At 37.4% G+C, this 20129-nt stretch overlaps 1 protein-coding gene across 38 annotated transcripts in view; it reads left to right on the top strand.

Moving 5' to 3' along the window:
* Nucleotides 1-20129, top strand: part of Nrxn3 (neurexin 3) — a 1522640-nt gene that overhangs the window by 1368957 nt on the left and 133554 nt on the right. For 25 of the 38 annotated variants that reach the window (XM_051149743.1, XM_051149769.1, XM_051149829.1 and 22 more), the window contains 2 exons: nt 11770-11859; nt 17176-17483. In XM_051149743.1, the coding sequence (XP_051005700.1) occupies nt 11770-11859; nt 17176-17483 (398 nt within the window). The remainder of the gene's footprint in view (nt 1-11769; nt 11860-17175; nt 17484-20129) is intronic. The other 13 variants (XM_051149800.1, XM_051149810.1, XM_051149904.1 and 10 more) reach the window with 1 other exon arrangement.

Genomic DNA, 20129 nt, shown 5'->3' on the forward strand with positions numbered 1-20129 from the left:
GTGAGGGAGGAACTATTGAGGACTTGCTTACCCTGTCTTGACAGAGTTTGCCTGTCGACTCTACCTACATCCAAACCTTCTTTCTTTCTTTTTCTTTTTTTATTAAACATTTTAAAAATGTTTTACATATACATTTATATGTTACATTCTTAGTGTTTTGGCTATTTTTATTTGACAACCTTGAATAAAACATCTTTCCTATCTTGGTGCATCTCAATTTCTGAATATGAATCCATCTCTATCACATCTTGTAATTATCAACTTAAAACATTTATAAGACTTAAAAACATCTTAACCACTAAACAACTAAGCTTTATTGTAAAACATTGTAAGCTACCAGGTCTTCAACCCCATCAGAGACTTAAGAAGGAATAAAGTTGATTACCTGATTATGCCAGGAGAATTCACTGGTATAAAATTTTATATATAGATGCAAAATAAGTTTAACTTTATTTTTTTTTCATTTTTTTATTAATTTATTCTTGTTACATCTCAATGTTTATCCCATCCCTTGTATCCTCCCATTTCTCCCCCCCCCATTTTCCCATTATTCCCCTCCCCTATGACTGTTCCTGAGGGAGATTACGTCCCCCTATATATTCTCATAGGGTATCAAGTCTCTTCTTGGCTACTTGCTGTCCTTCCTCTGAGTGCCACCAGGTCTCCCCCTCCAGGGGACATGGTCAAATGTGAGGCACCAGAGTACGTGAGAAAGTTGTATCACACTCTCCACTCAACTGTGGAGAATATTCTGACCATTGGCTAGATCTGGGAAGGGGTTTAAAGTTTACCTCCTGTATTGTCCTTGGCTGGTGCCTTAGTTTGAGCGGGACCCCTGGGCCCAAATCTGCCTATCATATTGTTCTACTTATAGATTTCTAGGACCCTCTGTATCCTTTTATTTTGCTGTTCTCCCATGCGTCTCTCATTTAGAGTCCCAATAGGATGCCTTCCCCTCTGTCCCAGTTTCCTGGTAAGTGAAGGCTTTTGTGGGACATGCCCCTTGGGCTAGTATGCAGATATAAGTGAGTATATACCATTTGATTCTTTCTGCTTCTGGGTTAACTCACTCATTATGATCATTTCTAGCTCAATCCATTTATCCACAAATTTCGGGAATTCCTTGTTTTTAATAGCTGAATAGTATTCCATAGTGTATATGTACCACAGTTTCTTTATCCACTCTTCTACTGAGGGACACTTAGGCTGTTTCCATGTTCTGGCTATTATGAATAAGGCTGCTATGAACATGGTTGAGCAAAGTTTCTTGTTGTGTGCTGGAGCATCTTCTGGGTATATTCCAAGGAGTGGAATAGCTGGGTCTTGAGGAAGCCCTATTCCCATTTTTCTGAGATAGCACCAGATAGATCTCCAAAGTGGCTGTACTAGTTTGCATTCCCACCAGCAAAGTTTAACTTTAGATACAGTAGTATAGAATTCAAATGTAAGATTATTCTTCACCCATACTATATTTCTACTCTAATATGAGGTATTGTACCCATATAACTCAGTTATAACACAAGGTTTACTTCCAATACTTTGAAAGTGCTATTACAGGCTGTTTAGGATAAATAAGATATACAAGTTAATTGTTAGTTGATTAAATCATGGTCATATCAATTACTAGTCTACGTTTATCACAAGAATATACATCTTAGGTGCAACATAGATATGATCCTATAGAAAGCTAAGGTAAATAACTAGATACAGTCTTCAAAAACCTCAAAGACATACAGAATATGGCATTTAAAAAGTTTTTATTATTTTAAAGATTCATTGACAATGAGACAGGTTACCTCCTGGCAACACCCAGTTTACCTCAAAGAGGATGATGAGCATCAGAGAACCTCTTTATAGAGATGGCTTCAAATGTGGCAAACAAGCTACTGGGGAAATGCCCTCATTTCTATCATAGACAGAATTCTGTCTAAAAAAGGGCAAGCTTGGATACAGGCAGAGTTGACGGCCAAACTCTGCCAAGACAGGGTAAACAAGTCCTCAATAATTCGTGCTTCATAAATATGACTGTCAGATATATTGGGTCAGATGGCTGAAGAAGATGCTCCAACATTACAGAGAGTTTTGGGTGACTATTCAGGTAGCAAACTGTCTCTGTCATCTTCTCATTTGGAAAGCTACTAACCATCCAAACTTTCTTATGTGACTTTGTGACCATAGCCTCCTTGTAGGGAGTAAGTTTTGAAAATCAAGCCCTGTATCTCAGAGAGATAAACTGCAATGAATTTGTAGAAATAATAAAGCCACATGACAATCTTCCCATATTGCAAAAATTTTTCAGTGACTAAAATAAATGTATAAAAGATAGGCTCATTAAATTGTGCTGATGACACACAGCTAAGAGAAATACCTCCTACAAAACCCAAAAGAAACCCAGAGGTAAACATTTTCTTATCAAGTTTGTAGGCTGTTATGAAACAAAAAGAGAATATTTACTGGAATGTAATTAAAGGCCTGCTTTGAAGTTCAAAATGTGTATTGCATCAATGTATGATTGACTAATATTTTGGAGACAATTTAACTGGAGACTGTCTTAGGTTTCAGTTGGTAATAAAGCAATTATTAAATAGTGGTTGCTTAGACAAATAGTGCGCACCAGTCCCTAAACCAGCTCCTAGGTGGGTAATGCATAGAGTGGAAACAGTGACATTTATATCCTTGGGTAAATATGGAACAAGTCCTAAAGTTAGAACAGTTCAAATTATAGTTTGTGTTTAACTTTATGACTGTGTGAAACCAATACACATTCAATAGCAAACATACAATTTGAATTTTAATCTTTTTGTAGACTGGAAATGTATAGAAAGATACTCTGTTTTGATGGTGGCTTGAGGTATCCATGGTAGGTCCAAGTTAGATATATGATAATGTGGGGTAAATAATACAAGCTCTAGAGTATATAACTTAGCTTTTTACTTATAATGTGCTTATTGTAATATAACTTCATCATAAATAGAGCAATATCTGCCTTCACTCTTAGGTGTGGATTTTAAGGCAGATCTGTGCTATACTTTGGGTCCTGAATGTCCTCAGAGCCCTGTATGTTAAACATTTGGACATCAATACATTCCCATTAGAGGCAGGAAACTATTAAGATGTTTTTTAGTCAGAGCTATCCTAATAAAAAAGAACGCTAGAGAGAAGAGCATATTTGATCTGAAGTTATGCTAAATAATCATAGTGATAGAAACAGAATGATACTGGCATAAAACAAGACATGCACATAAATATCATAGAATTGAGGACCCCCAGTAAAGTTCATGCAATTATATACACTTAATTTTTGACAAACAATGACAAAGGGACACATTAGAATTGATTTTTAAAAAGTGTCTTCAACAAATGGTGCTGAGAAAATTGGATATCCACCACGGAAGATGAAACTTTATCCTCATCTTTCATCATGCACTAAAATCAACTCCAAATGAATCAAAGACCTGCTTACCAAACTTGAAACTCTGAAACCTCTAGGAATGGCTTTATGAATAGGACTCTATGTACTCGGGAATTAGGACCAACAACTGACACATGGGACCTTGATAATCTTATGAGACATCCTAAGATCACTGAAGGCACAGCTTGAAGGGGACAATAATTGACATCTTTAGACTCTCTCTTTTGGCTTCCTGGCTAGGAAATAGAACAGTTTTGCTCCTCATGATGCCTCCCTAGAACTCCAAGCAATGGAATATTCTGCCCTTGCATTACAACCTTTAAAATGGCTTCTCCACTTTTGAATGAATATCCTCAGGTATTTCATTATAGTTGTAGAAAGCTGAGAAATATAATCTAAAATACTATCTATAAGCTCCAGTGATTCCATTATATCTAAACAGAAGTATGAGTGTGACATAAATTTTTATATTACAGATATAAACATTTGTATAACATTATTTTTTAAGATTTATTTTATTTTTAGTTGCATGTATATTTGTATACAACCATATGTGTGTATACACATGAGCACAGGTAACCATGAAGGCCAGAGAAGATATCAGATCTTTCGCAGCTTGAGTTACAGGCCATTCACTTTAAGTAGCTTGATATGCATGCTGGGTACCACACTCAGTCTTTTGGAAGATCAAAAGACTTATAAAACTGCTAATCCATCTCTTCAGCCCCATCTTAACATTTTTTCCTAAGGATAAAAAACTTTACCTAGTTTATGGTACCTAATAAAATTCATCTTCCAATATTGTCTGTTTTTTGAGTCATTTGGAAATAATACACACGCGTGTTTGCATAAATAGAATTTGTAGATCAAATATTCTAGCATTCTCATTTCAAAAGCATTGATTGTTGCTCCCTCTGCTCAGCAATGGGAAGAGAAGGGGAGACAGAAAGGAAAGAAACCAACAAGATAAAAGACAGACATGATACTCAGGTATTAGATGGACACACAGGACTGCATGTGCCATGAGGATGGACAAGACGAAGATTACGGTGTGGGTTCTCCAACAAAGGGGGGGTGCAGTGGTAAGAGGAAAAGAAACTGATGTTGAAAACATGAAGGGTCATATATCACATGGATGAAGGGTGCATGATAAAGCTTTATTTTGATAGGGAAATATTGAAGTGTTCTGCACTAAAAATTATTCAGGGAAGTAATATTGATTGGCTTCATCTCTTTTCAGTTCAACACTTTAGAATCTCAGTTGCAAACAACAACAATGAAGTTCTAGAACTTTTTCAGTGTACACTTTGCTAATAGCATTTCGTAGCCTCCCTCAGTTAATTCTCAGAACAGTCCCGTTTGATAGTTATTATCACAATAACATTTTATAAGTAAATAAACTAAAATTTAAAGACATGGCGATACATACATTTTCTAGAAAGGAGAAATACAAATTCAAGAGAGTCTCCTAGCATATCCTTAGTGTGTATTTGAGAGTAATCACATGAGGGAAGAGCGAGAAAGCAAATATTATAGTCAGTTTATGTTTCATTTACTTATAGCAGGTCCACTACGTGCTTAGTTTCCATATAAGAAGTTAATGCCACCAGAGCCTGACAGTATGAAAAGCAGCTCCAATCAAATTCCTTCAAAATATTCTCTTTGACCATGACTGGAAATGAAGATGTTGCAGTCATCTGAACCTCACTTTATTAATCTAATGTGGATTCAAAATAATCTTGATGAATTCATCAAGTAGGAAAAAAATCGTTAGAAAATATAAGCCACAGGTTGAGAATTACGAGTGGAGAAAGGACAGGAAGTGATGATGTGTGTCCTATTTATTGCATAAGATTGTTTTTGACATCTTAATATTCCAATAAAATACCCCCTTGATTTAGTTTTAGGTTTTAAAGAATCATTCAGTGTAAATTTATGTCTATGAAAAGTATGCTTTCAGACAACAACAGACAGCAAGGAATAGGGACAGGGCCACTTGGGTAACTAGATACCTTTGCCTGAACTGCTCAATTTGTTTTATGAAAGAGAAAGTAGCATGCCACATGTAGAAGTGAGCTCTGTCAATCATGCCAAGGTCTTCATGGTGACCACACTGCTATCTATCTTGTTATTTAGAAAAGGTAGCTCTCCTGGCTGAAGTGGATGTACAAGCGAGTCCAGGATAGACAAGGTTACACAGAGGGGGGGGGGGGGGAAGCTCCTTACTCAATAATGCTCACGTGCTCTGAGACTTTAAATTCACTTCCTCCAGCCGATCAGTTTTCTGCTTTAGGAGATTAATTTCTTTGTCTTGGCACACTAAAGAATCAAGGTTCACAATATACAAATAGTTCCATTTCCTGCAGCCTAAAGGTGTTGTGGGGATTAATGAGATGGCGTTTGTAATTGCATTCTGAGCTCTTTGGTTGAAAAGCACTTCATAAATATAAGATATTAGCTCCTTGTTGAGGTCCATCCATCCCTTATAAGTGACTGAACATTCTAGATGCCCTTCGGGCAATACATGTCCCTATCTAACTCTAAGAAAGCTGTTTTGGGAACGCTCCAAGAATGTGGCCAGAGCCACATTCAGAGATTTCCCTGGTACCTTTTCTTCAGTGTTATATATTTGTTTTGAAACTCAAAGTGTTCCTTGGGGACAGAGGCATGGCAAGAACCTATGAACTGCCCTAGCACTTGAGCTACCCGCATTGATTTTCTTTTGCCACCAGCCCTGGTCCATAGTGCTCAGTCTAAAACTATTCATTAGACTCATACTCTCATTTCTTTAGTGTCGACAGAGCAATAAAGAAAACTTTTCTTTCCTCATCCAGGAGCTCAAAACAAAATGCAAAAATACCTCTGGCATTAATTTCATCCAAATGAAAGTTGTTACAGTTATTCTTATTAGCGTGGCCACGTGCTTGACAACACTTCAGATGGTATTAATAGTCTGCTTGCAGAAAATGCTGGTGCAAATTGCCAGGACCTTTAAGCTACTCTTCCTCAACTCAGTGGCACTATATCATCATTACCTGTGTCTGGACCAAGAAATCACATTTGTCAGTGCCTGAATTGCTCTTTTACTTTCTGTGGTTTTAGAAACCCACTTTGCTTTGGAAATGGAGTTAGCCGAATATATTTTAGAAAATGCAGACACACAAACAGCAACAGCAAGAGATTCAGGGGCATATTTAGAATATTTTGTGTGTTTTATGATCTGTCCATCTTTGAGTGATATCTTTGTGAGATTGAAAAGATCATCTGGAGAGGCTGGTGGCCTAGGTCTCACCTCCAGAAAACAGACAAACCTTGGGATCAGAGGTTCCCAAGGGCCTATTTCTCAACCAGGGTCAACTAGAGTGCTTTAGGGTAAAGCCTTTCACCTGGGTGCTAGGCCAGGTTCTTAGTCTAAAAGGGAATGAGGTGGTGAGGGGGCAGGGGAAGGGGGAGGGGTAGAATAAGCCCAGAACTAGCAGCAGTGGTAGAACAGGTCCCAGAGGCTGCAAAGGCAGCTCTGCCATTGCTTTCTGACTACGGGGCATCGAGTGGTGGTTCTCCCTGGAATAAATGGAGTCTCAGACCACCATAGTAGGGAAAGGTGAGCACGATGGTGAGCAGGAGCAGCCCAGCAAGACAGACAGCCCGTATTTATAATTGTTGGGCAGTGGGGAGAGATTTTGAGGGTAAGTGTCTCTGATTCCCTAGGGCTAATGGTGCTAAAATAATTAATCTACATACAGTGGTACAGTACCTCATTTACAGGCAGTAACAAGAATCTCTATCACAAGAAAATACTTAATTATCTTATGTGTGAAGGGATGTCTTCGAAGTAGGATTGGAGGTATTTTCTAGAGGCTAGGATCTCCTTAGCATAGGGTATGATACTTCCAGAAATTCCCTATGCTTGAACGAGTTCCTTATCAGGAAAGTGTCCAGCCTGTAATCTTTCCTGAGAGCTACATGAAGCTCTGTACAAGATCTGGAGTTACCAGATCAGGTGGAGTGAGAACACCACTTAGAAAAGCAAGTCCACCAACATAGACTAAGTACAAAAATGGCTATCTGGAGAGTCAGGTAGAATCCCACATAAGACCAAATGTGGTATAGTCAATTTTAAAAGACAACTGATAATGTTTGAACAACATGGGAACAAACAATAGAACCAGTGTGCTTCCTTTGGACCAGAAGGGAATTAAGTTTTATTAACATTATCCTCACAAATAAATTTAGTGTTTTTTTTTTTTTTTTTAATGTTCAATTTGTGTATGCTCTACCCGCTATTCATTAAGTCCTGTGGTGAACTGCGAAATGGAGTATCGAATGCTGAATGACTTCCCCAAAGTCATAGAGATAGTAAATAGTACATTTACAACTCCAAACTCCACAGGCTAAATTTTACACTGTATTGATTAGAGTTTTTTTTTTAATTAACATAACTCCTAATAAAGTAGCCTGTGTTTGGACTATGGTGTTAGAGATATTGCTTTCTGTTCTATGCAAGAAGTTTCTTCTTGTATTCATTCAATTCTCCAGTTGAAGGATATTGTTACTCTTTGGGGATGATTAGCAAATTTCAAGTTCTCATTTAAAGATGCTGATTTAAGCTGGGGACCAATTGAAGGGTCAATTTTCTTTGCTCATCTTATCTTACTCTATTTCCACTAATTTAATACTTTAGCCCTCGAAGGGTTAAAGCCAACAGTGGAAATTGTGAGGTAATTCTGCATGATGGTCAGTGCTATGTGTATGAACCAGTTAAGCTTTAATGATTTCAACTCAGAGCTCTCTGCTCTCTACAATGCTATAACGTCACAGTGCATATTGTACATGTCTCCAGAAGTATAACTAGTTGGTAATAGTGCTAGTAGATTGTAGAAAACCAATCATGTAAAAATCTCAAGAGTTTATCAAGAGTGGCAGAGAATAAACATGTATACATTCTATTTTGGTAGACTGAAGCATGGCTTTTTTTTTTTTTAAATTCCATTCTATTTAGATGTCAGATTCTTATAATTGACTTAAGTATTAATTCTAAGACCTCCTTATTCAATTTATGGGTTTTTTCTATGTGGTAATAACGGATATTTCTGTCAAATCAGTAATGCCTATGCTTTCTTTGAAGAAAATTATTACTTACTGTTCATAAGGCCATTCTATCCTGAGTATAGGATTATTTTTGTTGAGTAATTAATTATACTCTTTAAGTGTTTATACTAGTTGTTATATGAAATGCATAACTTAATGTCATTGTGTATTCAATAAAAGTGTATATGAATTTAAAGTGGTTTGTGCAGCTTTCAGAATAGTCCTCTGTATGAATTCTTATGTAAAGAATATTGCCCTTCCATCAGTCTATGGAATGGAGCCCTCAACAAATGAACTCATTCACTTGCACATATTTCTAAAACAGAATTTGCCAGTGTTTTAGATAAATTAAAATAAAATCCAACAAGAACATGAAAAGAGACTAAGAACAATGTTAATGTGGTGACTTAAACCAATGTGGTTTTCCAAATGTCCTTGCATCTCCCAGGACTTTTAACAGCAAGCTAGACCGCTATCCTCAGGGCCAGATGGTATCAGTCTGGCATGCAAGACTTAAACCATGCTTCTAAATGTCTTTAAAGCTGAGGTGGAGGAGAATGGGCTCTCTCTTTATATTTTCAGAAAGGTCAGAGATTGATTCCAGCTATGCTTTTCTCCAATGGTTACCCAATAACTTCCTCTTTTTCTAGCCTATTCTATGTCCATAAGTGAATTTCTATACTGTTCTATATTTAAGAGGATGAATCTTGGGTTCTGGGCTCTTTCAGAGGGCTAGGAACCCTTAATATTTAGAGGAAGCACATCAATATGGCCTCACATTAATTAACTTGGTGTCTAGATTACACTGACGATTTGTACTTTTAGTTTTTCCTGTGTTTGCCCTGCTAGGATTTCCCATTGTATATTTCTTTTTGGCTTTATTAATTCATTCTTGGGAATAGAATGAAAATCATCACTTTATTTAGTGATGTTATCAGCAATGATAATAAATACAGAAAACCCAAGGCAGCAAAATTTGTCGAAGGTGAATTCAGCACAGTTCAGCGGTCATTGCTCAGTGGGTCATGCTTTTGTGCTGTGGCAGGTCCTCACCTTATGTGACACCTGCTGGATAGAATAAACAGTCAAACATGTGAATTTTTTTTTTTTAGAAAAGTCATCCATTTCTATGAAAGAAAATTCAAAATTGCTCAATTTATTTTGGATTAATAGAATACAATGTACGCTGATTCTTCAAGGACAGCAATCCTGGAGCTGTATGGACCAGTTAAACCAATGTCCTTCAAGAGGGCCATATGGAGATGGCAAGAAATGTTGTTTCTTGACTTTTTTTCTTCTTTGCTTGTTGCCTCCTACCCTTTACACTGCCATACTTTGAGAAAAACTTTAAATTATCCATAAGAATCCAAAACTGTCTATCATTTAGGTCCCTTCATCCACACTGTCCTGCAATAAGTTTTTGTTTGGTTGGTAGTCCTAAGGAACAACCCAAGGCCTTGTGTTGTGAGACAAGAGAGCCTCCAATAAGTTACAACTGTCCTTTGATATGTTGGCATGTTATAATTTATGTAGGCTGCTAGGGATCTGAAATGTGGGCTGGAAGCATATCAATAGTTGCTTCTAATGTGCCATTGTTTAAATTCTGGGGCAGTAAGGATGGCTCAGATTTTTAGAATAATGTTTTCATCAGAAAAGCTTATGGGCACCACCATCCCTCACTACCCACTTTCTCTCTGATTCTTTGACCTTCCCCCACCAATCTCAGCAAGCAGGTCCAAATTGTTACACGTAGCATCTTCTGAGTCAGTGATAACTGCTGAGTTGCAATGGTCCTGTGATTGAAATGTGGCTTATTTATATTTACTTGACCTGATACTGTGCTAAAGCCTAATATTCACTCTAGCTTCTAGACATCTCTGTAATTTGCTCCTGAACCACCTGCTTTAAGATTTTTATTTCCTTTTGAAAATATTAGCAATTTGGAATGGAGTTCTGTACATTTTAATATGAGGCTGTGAATCAAACATGATAAATTACAGTGTACTGGATCTTACTAAATCAATGTGAGGTTGGTTGATGAGCTAAAACAGTTCCCAAAGCATGCCTTCATTATTTTGTTATCTGAAGCATATTCACTGGGTGTGTAACTCCACACCACCGTTCTCTGAGTCTTTCCTAATTAGACAAACCACCCAGGAGTGGTAATAACAGTTACAAAAAGAGGAAGGGACAAACTAGCAGTTAAAGCACAATGTTTGAGCCTAAAACTAATTTGATATTTCATGCTCAGAAGAAATATCCCTAACAGGCTTTGTGAATGGATGCTTATTCGGGAAGGCCCTTTCATAGACTAGGGAGAGGGGCTAGAAAGAGAGAGTGAGAATGAACAACTGAGTCAGCATGTCCTAGAAATAACAAAATGTAAATGCCCAAAAGCCTGTGAATGCTATACAATGGTATACATTCCTTTGCCTCTAGTTGTGTTCTTTATGGACCCTATCTGTTTAAAATGAGCAACAAAAAGACAGAGGTCCACAGTGCCAATTGTACTTATAGCTCTGCAGATTTCACATAGGTACTGCACTATCAGGGTTTCCTTTTGGGGTAAGAACCTCCTTTTATTCCAATCTATGGGGGCAGAAGCAGGAGAATTGCCGTGAGTTAAGGCTAATCTGAACTGCACTCAAAGCTTTATCTTAGAAACCCAAACCAACCAACCAACCAACCAAAAAAAAAAAAAAAAAAAAGTGCCAAACCCTTAGAGCTATTTCTTGGTCAGTTTCCCTTGGATAGCAGCCAGCTTTTTTTGGCACCTTTTTCTAGAATGCAGAGGAAGGACAGATGCTTGAGAGTAGCAGCAGGAGTTAGGCCCAATGCTCCTGTAGGGACCCATCACAGAAACAGTAGCGTCTGCATGAACGAGGATCTGAATGATCTTTTGGCATTGTGAAAGTGACGTGGTAGGAGAAATATTGAAAAATCAGATCATTGAGCCTCACTGGGACCAAGCCAGTGGTAGATGGTAGAAGGGACTGAAGCCATAGAGATTTCTGTATATAGTCTGACCTATTACTGATCTATGTCCCAAAGCAGGTGACCGAAACATGACAGAGTACTGCATAGTTGAGATCAATCTGACCTCAAACCTGCTATTCAAGGGCAGAGCGACTTCAACTCCACCTCTACTAAAGATAAATTGAGACCTATCTCTAAAAATCTTCATAAAACCAACTGAACACCTAGGATGTTTTTTTAATGACCTATTGACTTTTCAGATTGTTCTTTAAGCTGTTTTTTAAACTTTAAAGGCAACACTGATAATGAACGCCTCCAAATGGTAAAACAGAAAATCCCCTTCAAATATAACCGGCCTGTAGAGGAGTGGCTGCAGGAAAAAGGTAACGGTCGTTAAAACTTTCATTCTAAAATCATTTGATTCTAAACCCTCATTTTTAAAGCCTGCAAATAAATGTTCCTTTTAAATTATAATCGCCTGCTGCATAAATGAGTGTTTTAATTTTCATTATAATTTGTGTCAGCTTCCACCTGCCATATGTTGATAAATCATGCAATAATACATCGCCATTAAAACACAGTTAAAGGGACTAACATCTAGCTTGCTGTCAGCATGGCAGCCACAAACAAGGAATTCCAGGAAACTCTTAAAAAGAAAAAAAAAAAAAAGAAGAAGAGGAAGAAGAAGAAGAAAGAAAGAAAGAAAGAGAAAGCAAAAAATGGATTATGGCAATTTAACCACTGCATGGCATTATTTGTTAATTTGTTTTAAATTACCTGTCATCAATGCTTTCTAAAGAATTTTCAAAAGATCGTGTTAAACTAGTGTCTTGAGGCTGTTTGGGCTTTACTGTCTACAGCATGGTTAACCAAAACAAAACAAAACAAAATCTTAGATCAACTCTTGTAACATAAACTGCTTAAAACAAATGAAGCAGTGTGTGCTAACATTTGTTTTTAAACAATGCGAAAAGCTGGGAAAGAACAGATTTTGCCTCTAAATTCAAACCATCAGAGGCAAAGTTTCTAGGTGAGCTTAATTACTTTCCAGTTGCTGCAGGAAACTAAAACTAAACAAACACTTCACACTTTGGTGGTGATACCCTTGTGCATCCTCAGGAGGTTTTATGCAACAAAGTGTAAGTTGTTAAGACAATGAGTTGATAAAAGAAAAGTCCTGTGAAAATCTAAACAGCAAGTTTGGATTTGCTAACAGGAGCAACCACTCTGTGAATCAAAGTGGGCAGCAGTTAGAAATCTTGACAGAATTTTCTGTGTGGTTTCTTTTGCTTACCAGATACACAGTTGTTTTTCCGTGAAGAAAATTCTCTTATATTCAAGAAAGCTACAGGTTCTGTTTTTCCTTGAGGCAGTGTAATGTAATCAAACTCTTGCTGCACAAATCTGATTAAGTTATATTTGAGGAATAATTGGAGGTTTTACATACTATACAAATGAAGAAGTGAAGGACACCTGGTCACATGTCCATTGTTAAGACATGGGAAATCCTTACGAATCTAAACTGTATGCCTTGTTTCCAACATATGTGATCTAATTAAAAATAAATTAAGAATAACTCTAAAAAGCAAATAATTCTGATTAGTAATCAACAGCTCATAAAGTCCCTTTAACATTAAAGACAGTGATTGCCTCACTTTTAAACTAGAGAACAAGATGCATGTCTGAGTCTCACGTGCCTGAGAGAACTTTTGTGTTTCTTTCAATTTTATGTTAATAGTATTTTATTTTATTCCATTGCCATTTGAAGTCTAATTTAATAGCATGCCAGACATTTTCATTTGTACAAACCATTATAAAGCAGTTAGTAAGCTTTTAGTTTTCCTTCTGATAGCTTCTGTATCAGCTGGCTTTCATGTAAAAAAGAAACTCTCACATACACATGTTGAGGGCTGGGACGGGAAAAGGTGGTTAAGGTGGTATGGATGGGAGTATTTTGGCTTCATTATTAGATACATATGTGTGTATACATATATATGTATGTATGTATATATGTATGTATACAGTACTGGACAACTTATTTGAAAACAGAGAATATTTTCTCTACTGTTTTCCTTGAAATTAATTGTTATGTAATTTGGGTGAGTAGCATCAATTTGCATTACCTCTTCCTCTGTCTAGTTAACTTCGCTTTCAAATGGAATGAAAAATTTGCACTGAAAGATATCATTTTTGAAGATGAGTATAAAGGGTAAATAGATAAAAGGATGATTAGACAGGCACTTGCGGAAGTACATGTAATGTTTCTTTGGAGTTATTTCTGCCACTGGGAAGGAGAGCTGGGTCGCAGCACTCCCTAGTCTATTTGCTGGCTCTGTCTGCTATTGACTGACTTTCTGACCTTAGACAATCCACTTAACCTCTTTGTGTCTCAGATTTCCCATACGAGGAGAGGAGAAATAATACTGCCTATTGCCCCAGGGTATTCTGAGATTTAATTAATTAGTCTTTGTGCAACACTGACTAGAGATGTGCAAAGATTTAATTTAAGCCTATGTGAACTTGATGTTAAAATGAGGCAACAAATAATGACTTCCAAAAGGATGTGCATCTAAAATGAAACAGTTACGTGCTAGAGATTGTGTACTGCTTTCATTACCAATCATATTATTTTGATAGAACAATTCTCAAACTCCAAAAATATATATATGTATATGTATAGTACACATTTATATTCAGAGGTACATATTTAATATTTTTATTAAAACTTAACCATTATCAAGCACAACAATAAGAATGATATCTGGCATTGATGTTGAGGTATCTTGAGCAAATGATAAACATAGAAACTTTCTTCAGTGAGTCCTGTACATTGTCCATATGTAGAGGATACTGATATTTTTCCTCCATTGTTCATGAGCTTCTGCACAGCTAAAGAGATGAAACAGTGTCAAGAAGACATGGGGGGAGACAGTGTGCTCTTCTCTCCAAAAATTTGCAGCTCCAGCCGTAACCACCTCAGCAGGGTGCAGAGGCCTAGGAGAAGGTTGTAAAACAAACAAACAAAAGACCTAGCTATAGGACTACCAAACAGGCAAGTCAATAGAAACCTAAACACTTCCTATAGCATCAAAAGAAACTGAGCCTTGGACAGCCCCTTCTCAGTCTCACCCACCAGTGTGATGGCGCTGCAAAGTGAGTAGTCGGATCTCCCTGGCAAAGCAGTGATAACCAAGAGTAAAGCAACACTTCAGTCTAATGGCCTCAAACATGTCATGCCTTTCCTCATTCTTAGGTCATTCTTGAATAAGCAATGACCACTTTATGGAGTGAACTATAGCAAATAAAATGAAGGCAATCCATCATGTCCAGCCAGTCTATTGCGGTTTGAATTTCAATTTTCTCTGACTGCTTTTCACAGTTAAGTACTGACAGATGAATTTTTTTTCCAGGAAAGTAAGATGAGGGCCATCCTAAGAGGTTGTCATTATAAGCAGTCCAAGGATATTAGAATATAAAACCTTTTCCATATAATCAAGGTTATTCATCCACTAAGTAATCATCAGTGCTGGGTTACACAGAAAGGAGAACAAGGGGAAGGAAGAACGGGAGCGATAAAGAGAAAGAAAGGGGGATGCTACACATTGGCAACAGATGTGCAGATGCAAAACATACCTTGCATGGGGCTACCTAGTTTAAGATACTAAAGTTATACCCTAGAAATCCCCCACTAAATAGCTTCTCTTAAATCATATGTTAAGCCACTCCAAATGTTGATATGGAGTTAAGGAAAAATTATTATCTACATCTTTATTTTAGTAAGTGTATGGTTCCCAAAGAAAGATGTGTGACGGCTAGGCATTACACTGCACGGCTGCGCACTGAACATGTACCTCATGTGAAGAGAAGAGAGGCAAAAAAAAAAAAAAAAAAAATGCAGCTGTTAAATAATGCCATCTCACAGGAGACGAAAGGGATTTGGTGGGAAAGTATGGAATGAATTGAGTATAATCCTGGGACCTAGAGAATTCTGTTATCATTAATTTATCAGATACTTTTGTATGGTTCTAGGATTCTAATGAAGTGTGGATCATTTCCACCCCAACAAGTTTCACCAGTCTAAAATCAGAGTGGTGTTATCTCTAACTCACTCAAATAATAATCCTTAAACATTGCCCAGACAGTAAAATTGATGCTTGTCTGAAGAGTCCCCTCCAAACATAGCAGTTTCCATTGTTCTTTCATACTTTACAATGGTGCAAACTATGAAGATATATGTACACAAAATTCCAGAATTCCAATGCTAATTCTGCATTGTGTAAACTGAGCTTAATGCACTGGTGACGAAGGCTGAGAAACCAAACACCACAACATACCTCTGTTCACAGAGTTTAGAGGGAGAAAGCATGTGTGCTTTACCAAGCAGGCAGGAGTAACAGAAAAGTGTTTACAGTTATTTACACCTAAAATAATCAAAGTGATTAGGTGAAGACTTAGTGGATCTGTTGATCACTGACTAAAGAAAACTCCAGAAATAATGTTTGTAATTCCGTGAATAGCTGTCTTTTCTTCTTCTCTACCCCATCTGGGAAAGCAGATGGAATTAATCTAAAGAGATAACATGAAGGAAGGCCTTACCATGCTGCTGTCATGATAAATTACAATGAGGTTTTAAAAGCTGTTTTCACCTGATGGTAAAGACCTAGTTTGGCTTTTAAAACTAAGTAGAAATAATTGAGACTAAGCCTATTTAGTTGAATGGTCTATTCTAAACTAAACTTTTCTGATAGCTTTTTTTTTTTTTTTTTTTTTTTTTTGCCACAAAAGTATAAGTGGTACCCACAAGAAAACATGAAATAAGATTAACTATTGATGATTTACAATCCATTACCATGTCTCCACATCATTCAAGGACTTTTATGTGTTGATTTTTTTGTCAGTACCCATCTTCCTCTTAAAATTCATTATTTTTGATTAATTATATTATTTGACAGTGCCATGCATGCAATTACACCATCCCCATCTCCATTTCCACTCTAGGAGTTTTATCAAAGCCTGAATACCACCCCCCATTTAGGTAATAATCTTTGACTGATCATACCTCCCTCCAAATTATACATCTGTCATGATGCTGTTTAGTAGCAAATGTTGATAGACTATTACTGTGAAGATTTGTGGAAAACTCTGTTCCTGGTGACTAGAGTGTCCATTTTTATCAGCATGCAATGAATCTGAGCCTCTAAATTGCAGTTTAACTTCAGTAAATTTAATTTAATTACTGAGCCTAATTTTTAAACTCAATGTTCTCAGTCACCTCATTGAGTCTTTGTTTGCCGCATATCATCCTTTTTTGCTGTCGTTATGTTCATTTGTAGCTTCAGTCAGAACTCTAGGCATCTGAGATTCATTCTGGTCATGATCTGAACTAGATGTTGCTGTTACCCTTGATTACATGTCTCAGGAGAGTGTAATACTGCTCATTTTTAAACCAAGATGTCTTCCTCCTTAGAGTAAGAAAAAAAAACCTTAGTTATTCTGGTAACTTAGGAATTCTAGCTAGACAATGGAAGAGGTAATTACCATGAAATGTTACTCACCAATATCAATAGTAAATTTCTTATACATTTTATTTACTTCTGTTGTTTAAGGAAGAATATTTAGGTGCTTGCTCCATACAGAATAGGTAAGGCAAGGAGCAGAAATGTATGGGAATAATAGTATTTCCTCCACTAATCCACTAGGCCGGCAGTTAACCATCTTCAACACCCAGGCGCAAATAGCCATCGGAGGAAAGGACAAAGGACGCCTCTTCCAAGGCCAACTCTCTGGGCTCTATTATGATGGTTTGAAAGTACTGAATATGGCAGCTGAGAACAACCCTAATATTAAAATCAATGGAAGTGTCCGGCTTGTGGGAGAAGTCCCATTGGTCCCGGGAACAACACAGACGACCTCCATGCCACCTGAAATGTCTACCACTGTTATGGAAACCACCACCACCATGGCTACTACCACCACCCGCAAGAATCGCTCTACAGCCAGCATTCAGGTAAACCTTCCTCTTGTGATATTGCTCTTCTTCTTGACGTACTACTGTGATCTGAATTCTAGGTCACTAAGTGCTTTGATTTACTGTCTTTGAAGGAAGAATGAAGGTGCTCATAGTCATGAGAACTAAGACTAGAGAAAGAGGAAGTCATGGCGAAGAGAATTAGAGGAGTCTTGTGGCACTTCTGAGCTCATGAGATAACTCATGTTATCCCTTCCATTTATCACTGAAATAGGAAAGCTATTACTCAAAATGAACAATGGGCTATACTTTTATTACAAGACATTTCTCTTCTCTATTCCATTTGTTATAATTCATAGACAAGGATGTACCCTAGTTCAATTATACTCACATCCTCCAGATAGTTTTGGTAGAACATGAACTACACATTATTAAGGTCAATGGGTATCATTAAATCAAGGACAGTTGAAGCAAGAATCTCAGCCACTCCTTGTGAATAATAGTTTTTGTGTTTGACATTAAGTACTAATTAATGACTTGTCATTTTTGAGGCCTTTTTCACTTTATTTGATTAATATACTGATTATATTAGAAAACGTAAAGGTTTCATTTTAGCTAGCCAAAAGTTCTTAGTTTTGGTAAGGATTATTTTTTGTTCACTGTAAAGTAATTATATACAAGCTAAAGCTTAATTCTTAGCTGCCTCCCTTAGCAGTTCATAAATCTAGTTAGTAGGGGGTAGGAGGTTAATCGAGTTATTAGCCTTAAATGCTTTGGCATCAAAGAAGGCATCCTGATGCTTGTGAGGAAATTATCCTTACCCTGGTTAGTTATTTGTCAAAATCAGCAGGTCAGTACTTGTTTCTTCTGCTTCTCAGTTTGCACACAGGATCCCAGGAGCTCAATAGAGTCCCCTGACATCTCCTTTCCACCCATTCCATTGTATACTATAAACTTAAAGTGAATCATTAATTAAAACTCACCTATGTGTTTTTTTTAAATCTTTCTGAGTTAACTTACTTGACTTTGCTGTATGAAAGCATAGTGTCTTCCTTTACTTCTTTTCTTTAAGCTTGAGCAGAAATCCAGACAGCTTCTTTCATGACTCCTAAGAACAATCCGAAGCTGTGAGCACTATAATGCTATCAGGCAATTTTATGTGTTTTCCAAAGGCTGCTGAGAAGCTGGCTAGCAGAGCGGTCCTATAATCATGGGTGCTGGTCCATGCATACCTACGCACATGCTTGAAAGAGAAAAATAGTGTTCCTCGGCTGCTATTACAGCAATAACTCCTGACACCTCACTCTACTCACTGAGAAGAAGATAAAAGGCAATATATATTTCTATTATGACTCTCTCTAGTTCAAGCACAGATCTGTTTACTGTTGGTAAAAGGACAGTTCTGTTTGCACAGGTCTTGGCAGACCTGGTTCATTTCTGTCAGAGTATATTTTCCTAGCTCTGTGGGAAGTAGAAGAGCAAATGGCTTTTTCTCCATAGGAATGGTGGATTCTGCAGTCTGTTTTAGGGCCAAATTTTCACTGACCACAAGTGGATTTAATGCTACAGAGGGACTCAGGGAATTGCCTCAATTTATGGTAATTTTCAGTCTTTGGGTTTTCCCTCTCAGAGCAAATACGTAAATAGGGAGCAGGTTGTTTGAGTTCCTAGCCTCTTTGTGCAACCTGAGAGAAACAGGGGCTTCTGGACAGAGGTGGATTTCCAGGTACTTAAGATTTGCCATTGATTTAACTCTAAGCCTCCATTGTCTCTTGAAGGAAGTATGCAACAGGGAAAGCCCTCTCCAACAACTTTCCTCTAGTGAGCTGCTTTTCTTTCAGAGGCTGGTGAAAATTGGATTACATCTTTACATGCTTTTCCTTTTCCCTTCTGCTAAGGCTATAAAGATGGGATATAAATCTGTTGACACTCCTTGTTTTTATGGGTGTGTAAATATATACTCTTGGAGGAAAGCCAACAGCTTTGCAGAATTGGCTGGACCTGAGGCCAAGGATACAGAAGCCCCAAGATTCTGTAAGGAGGAGGTTTAGGTAGCACAGTGTAAAAGATTTTAGGTGCCTTTTTTTTTTGCCAACTAGCCACAAGAACTTTGCCCCACATTCTATGAAAACCTAAGAGCTTCATAGTCATCCCATCCCAGCCTAAGTACAGTCTATAGATCGCATCAAGCCTACCCAAAGATTTAGGACAAGCCTTAGATGCTGGATATAGGGAGTAGCTTCAAATGCATCCACTGTATGACCTAGCCAATTTTCTTGGATAAAGAAGACTCATGAAGCTTTGATCTCTGAGAGGTACTTCAAAAAAGAAAAGAAAATAGGAAATATTAAGTTTCATGTTCAGCACTCCATCTCCACGAAATCACATGCAGACCATTTTCCAGGCGATGCTCTGTTCTTTGCTGTTTCTCTCTGATGATACCATTAAAGCACTGTTGTCCTAAAATGAGACTCTTCTAGGAGAAAAACAATTAAGCATGTGTGACCACAAGTATAAAAATGTCACCATTAAAAAAAGTCCCCTGATTCTTTCCTGAAGCATTAGCCGAGAAGACTTCCTTTGAGGAGTTCATCCCTGATGGACCTTGGCTAGTGTTCACATCAGATCAAAGGAAAACTGTAAAGTGCTTTTAGTGCTGCTCTTAACTGTGTGTGAATGTGAACA

This window comes from Acomys russatus, chromosome 1 (genome assembly GCF_903995435.1).
Source record: "Acomys russatus chromosome 1, mAcoRus1.1, whole genome shotgun sequence".
NCBI classification, from domain to species: domain Eukaryota; kingdom Metazoa; phylum Chordata; class Mammalia; order Rodentia; family Muridae; genus Acomys; species Acomys russatus.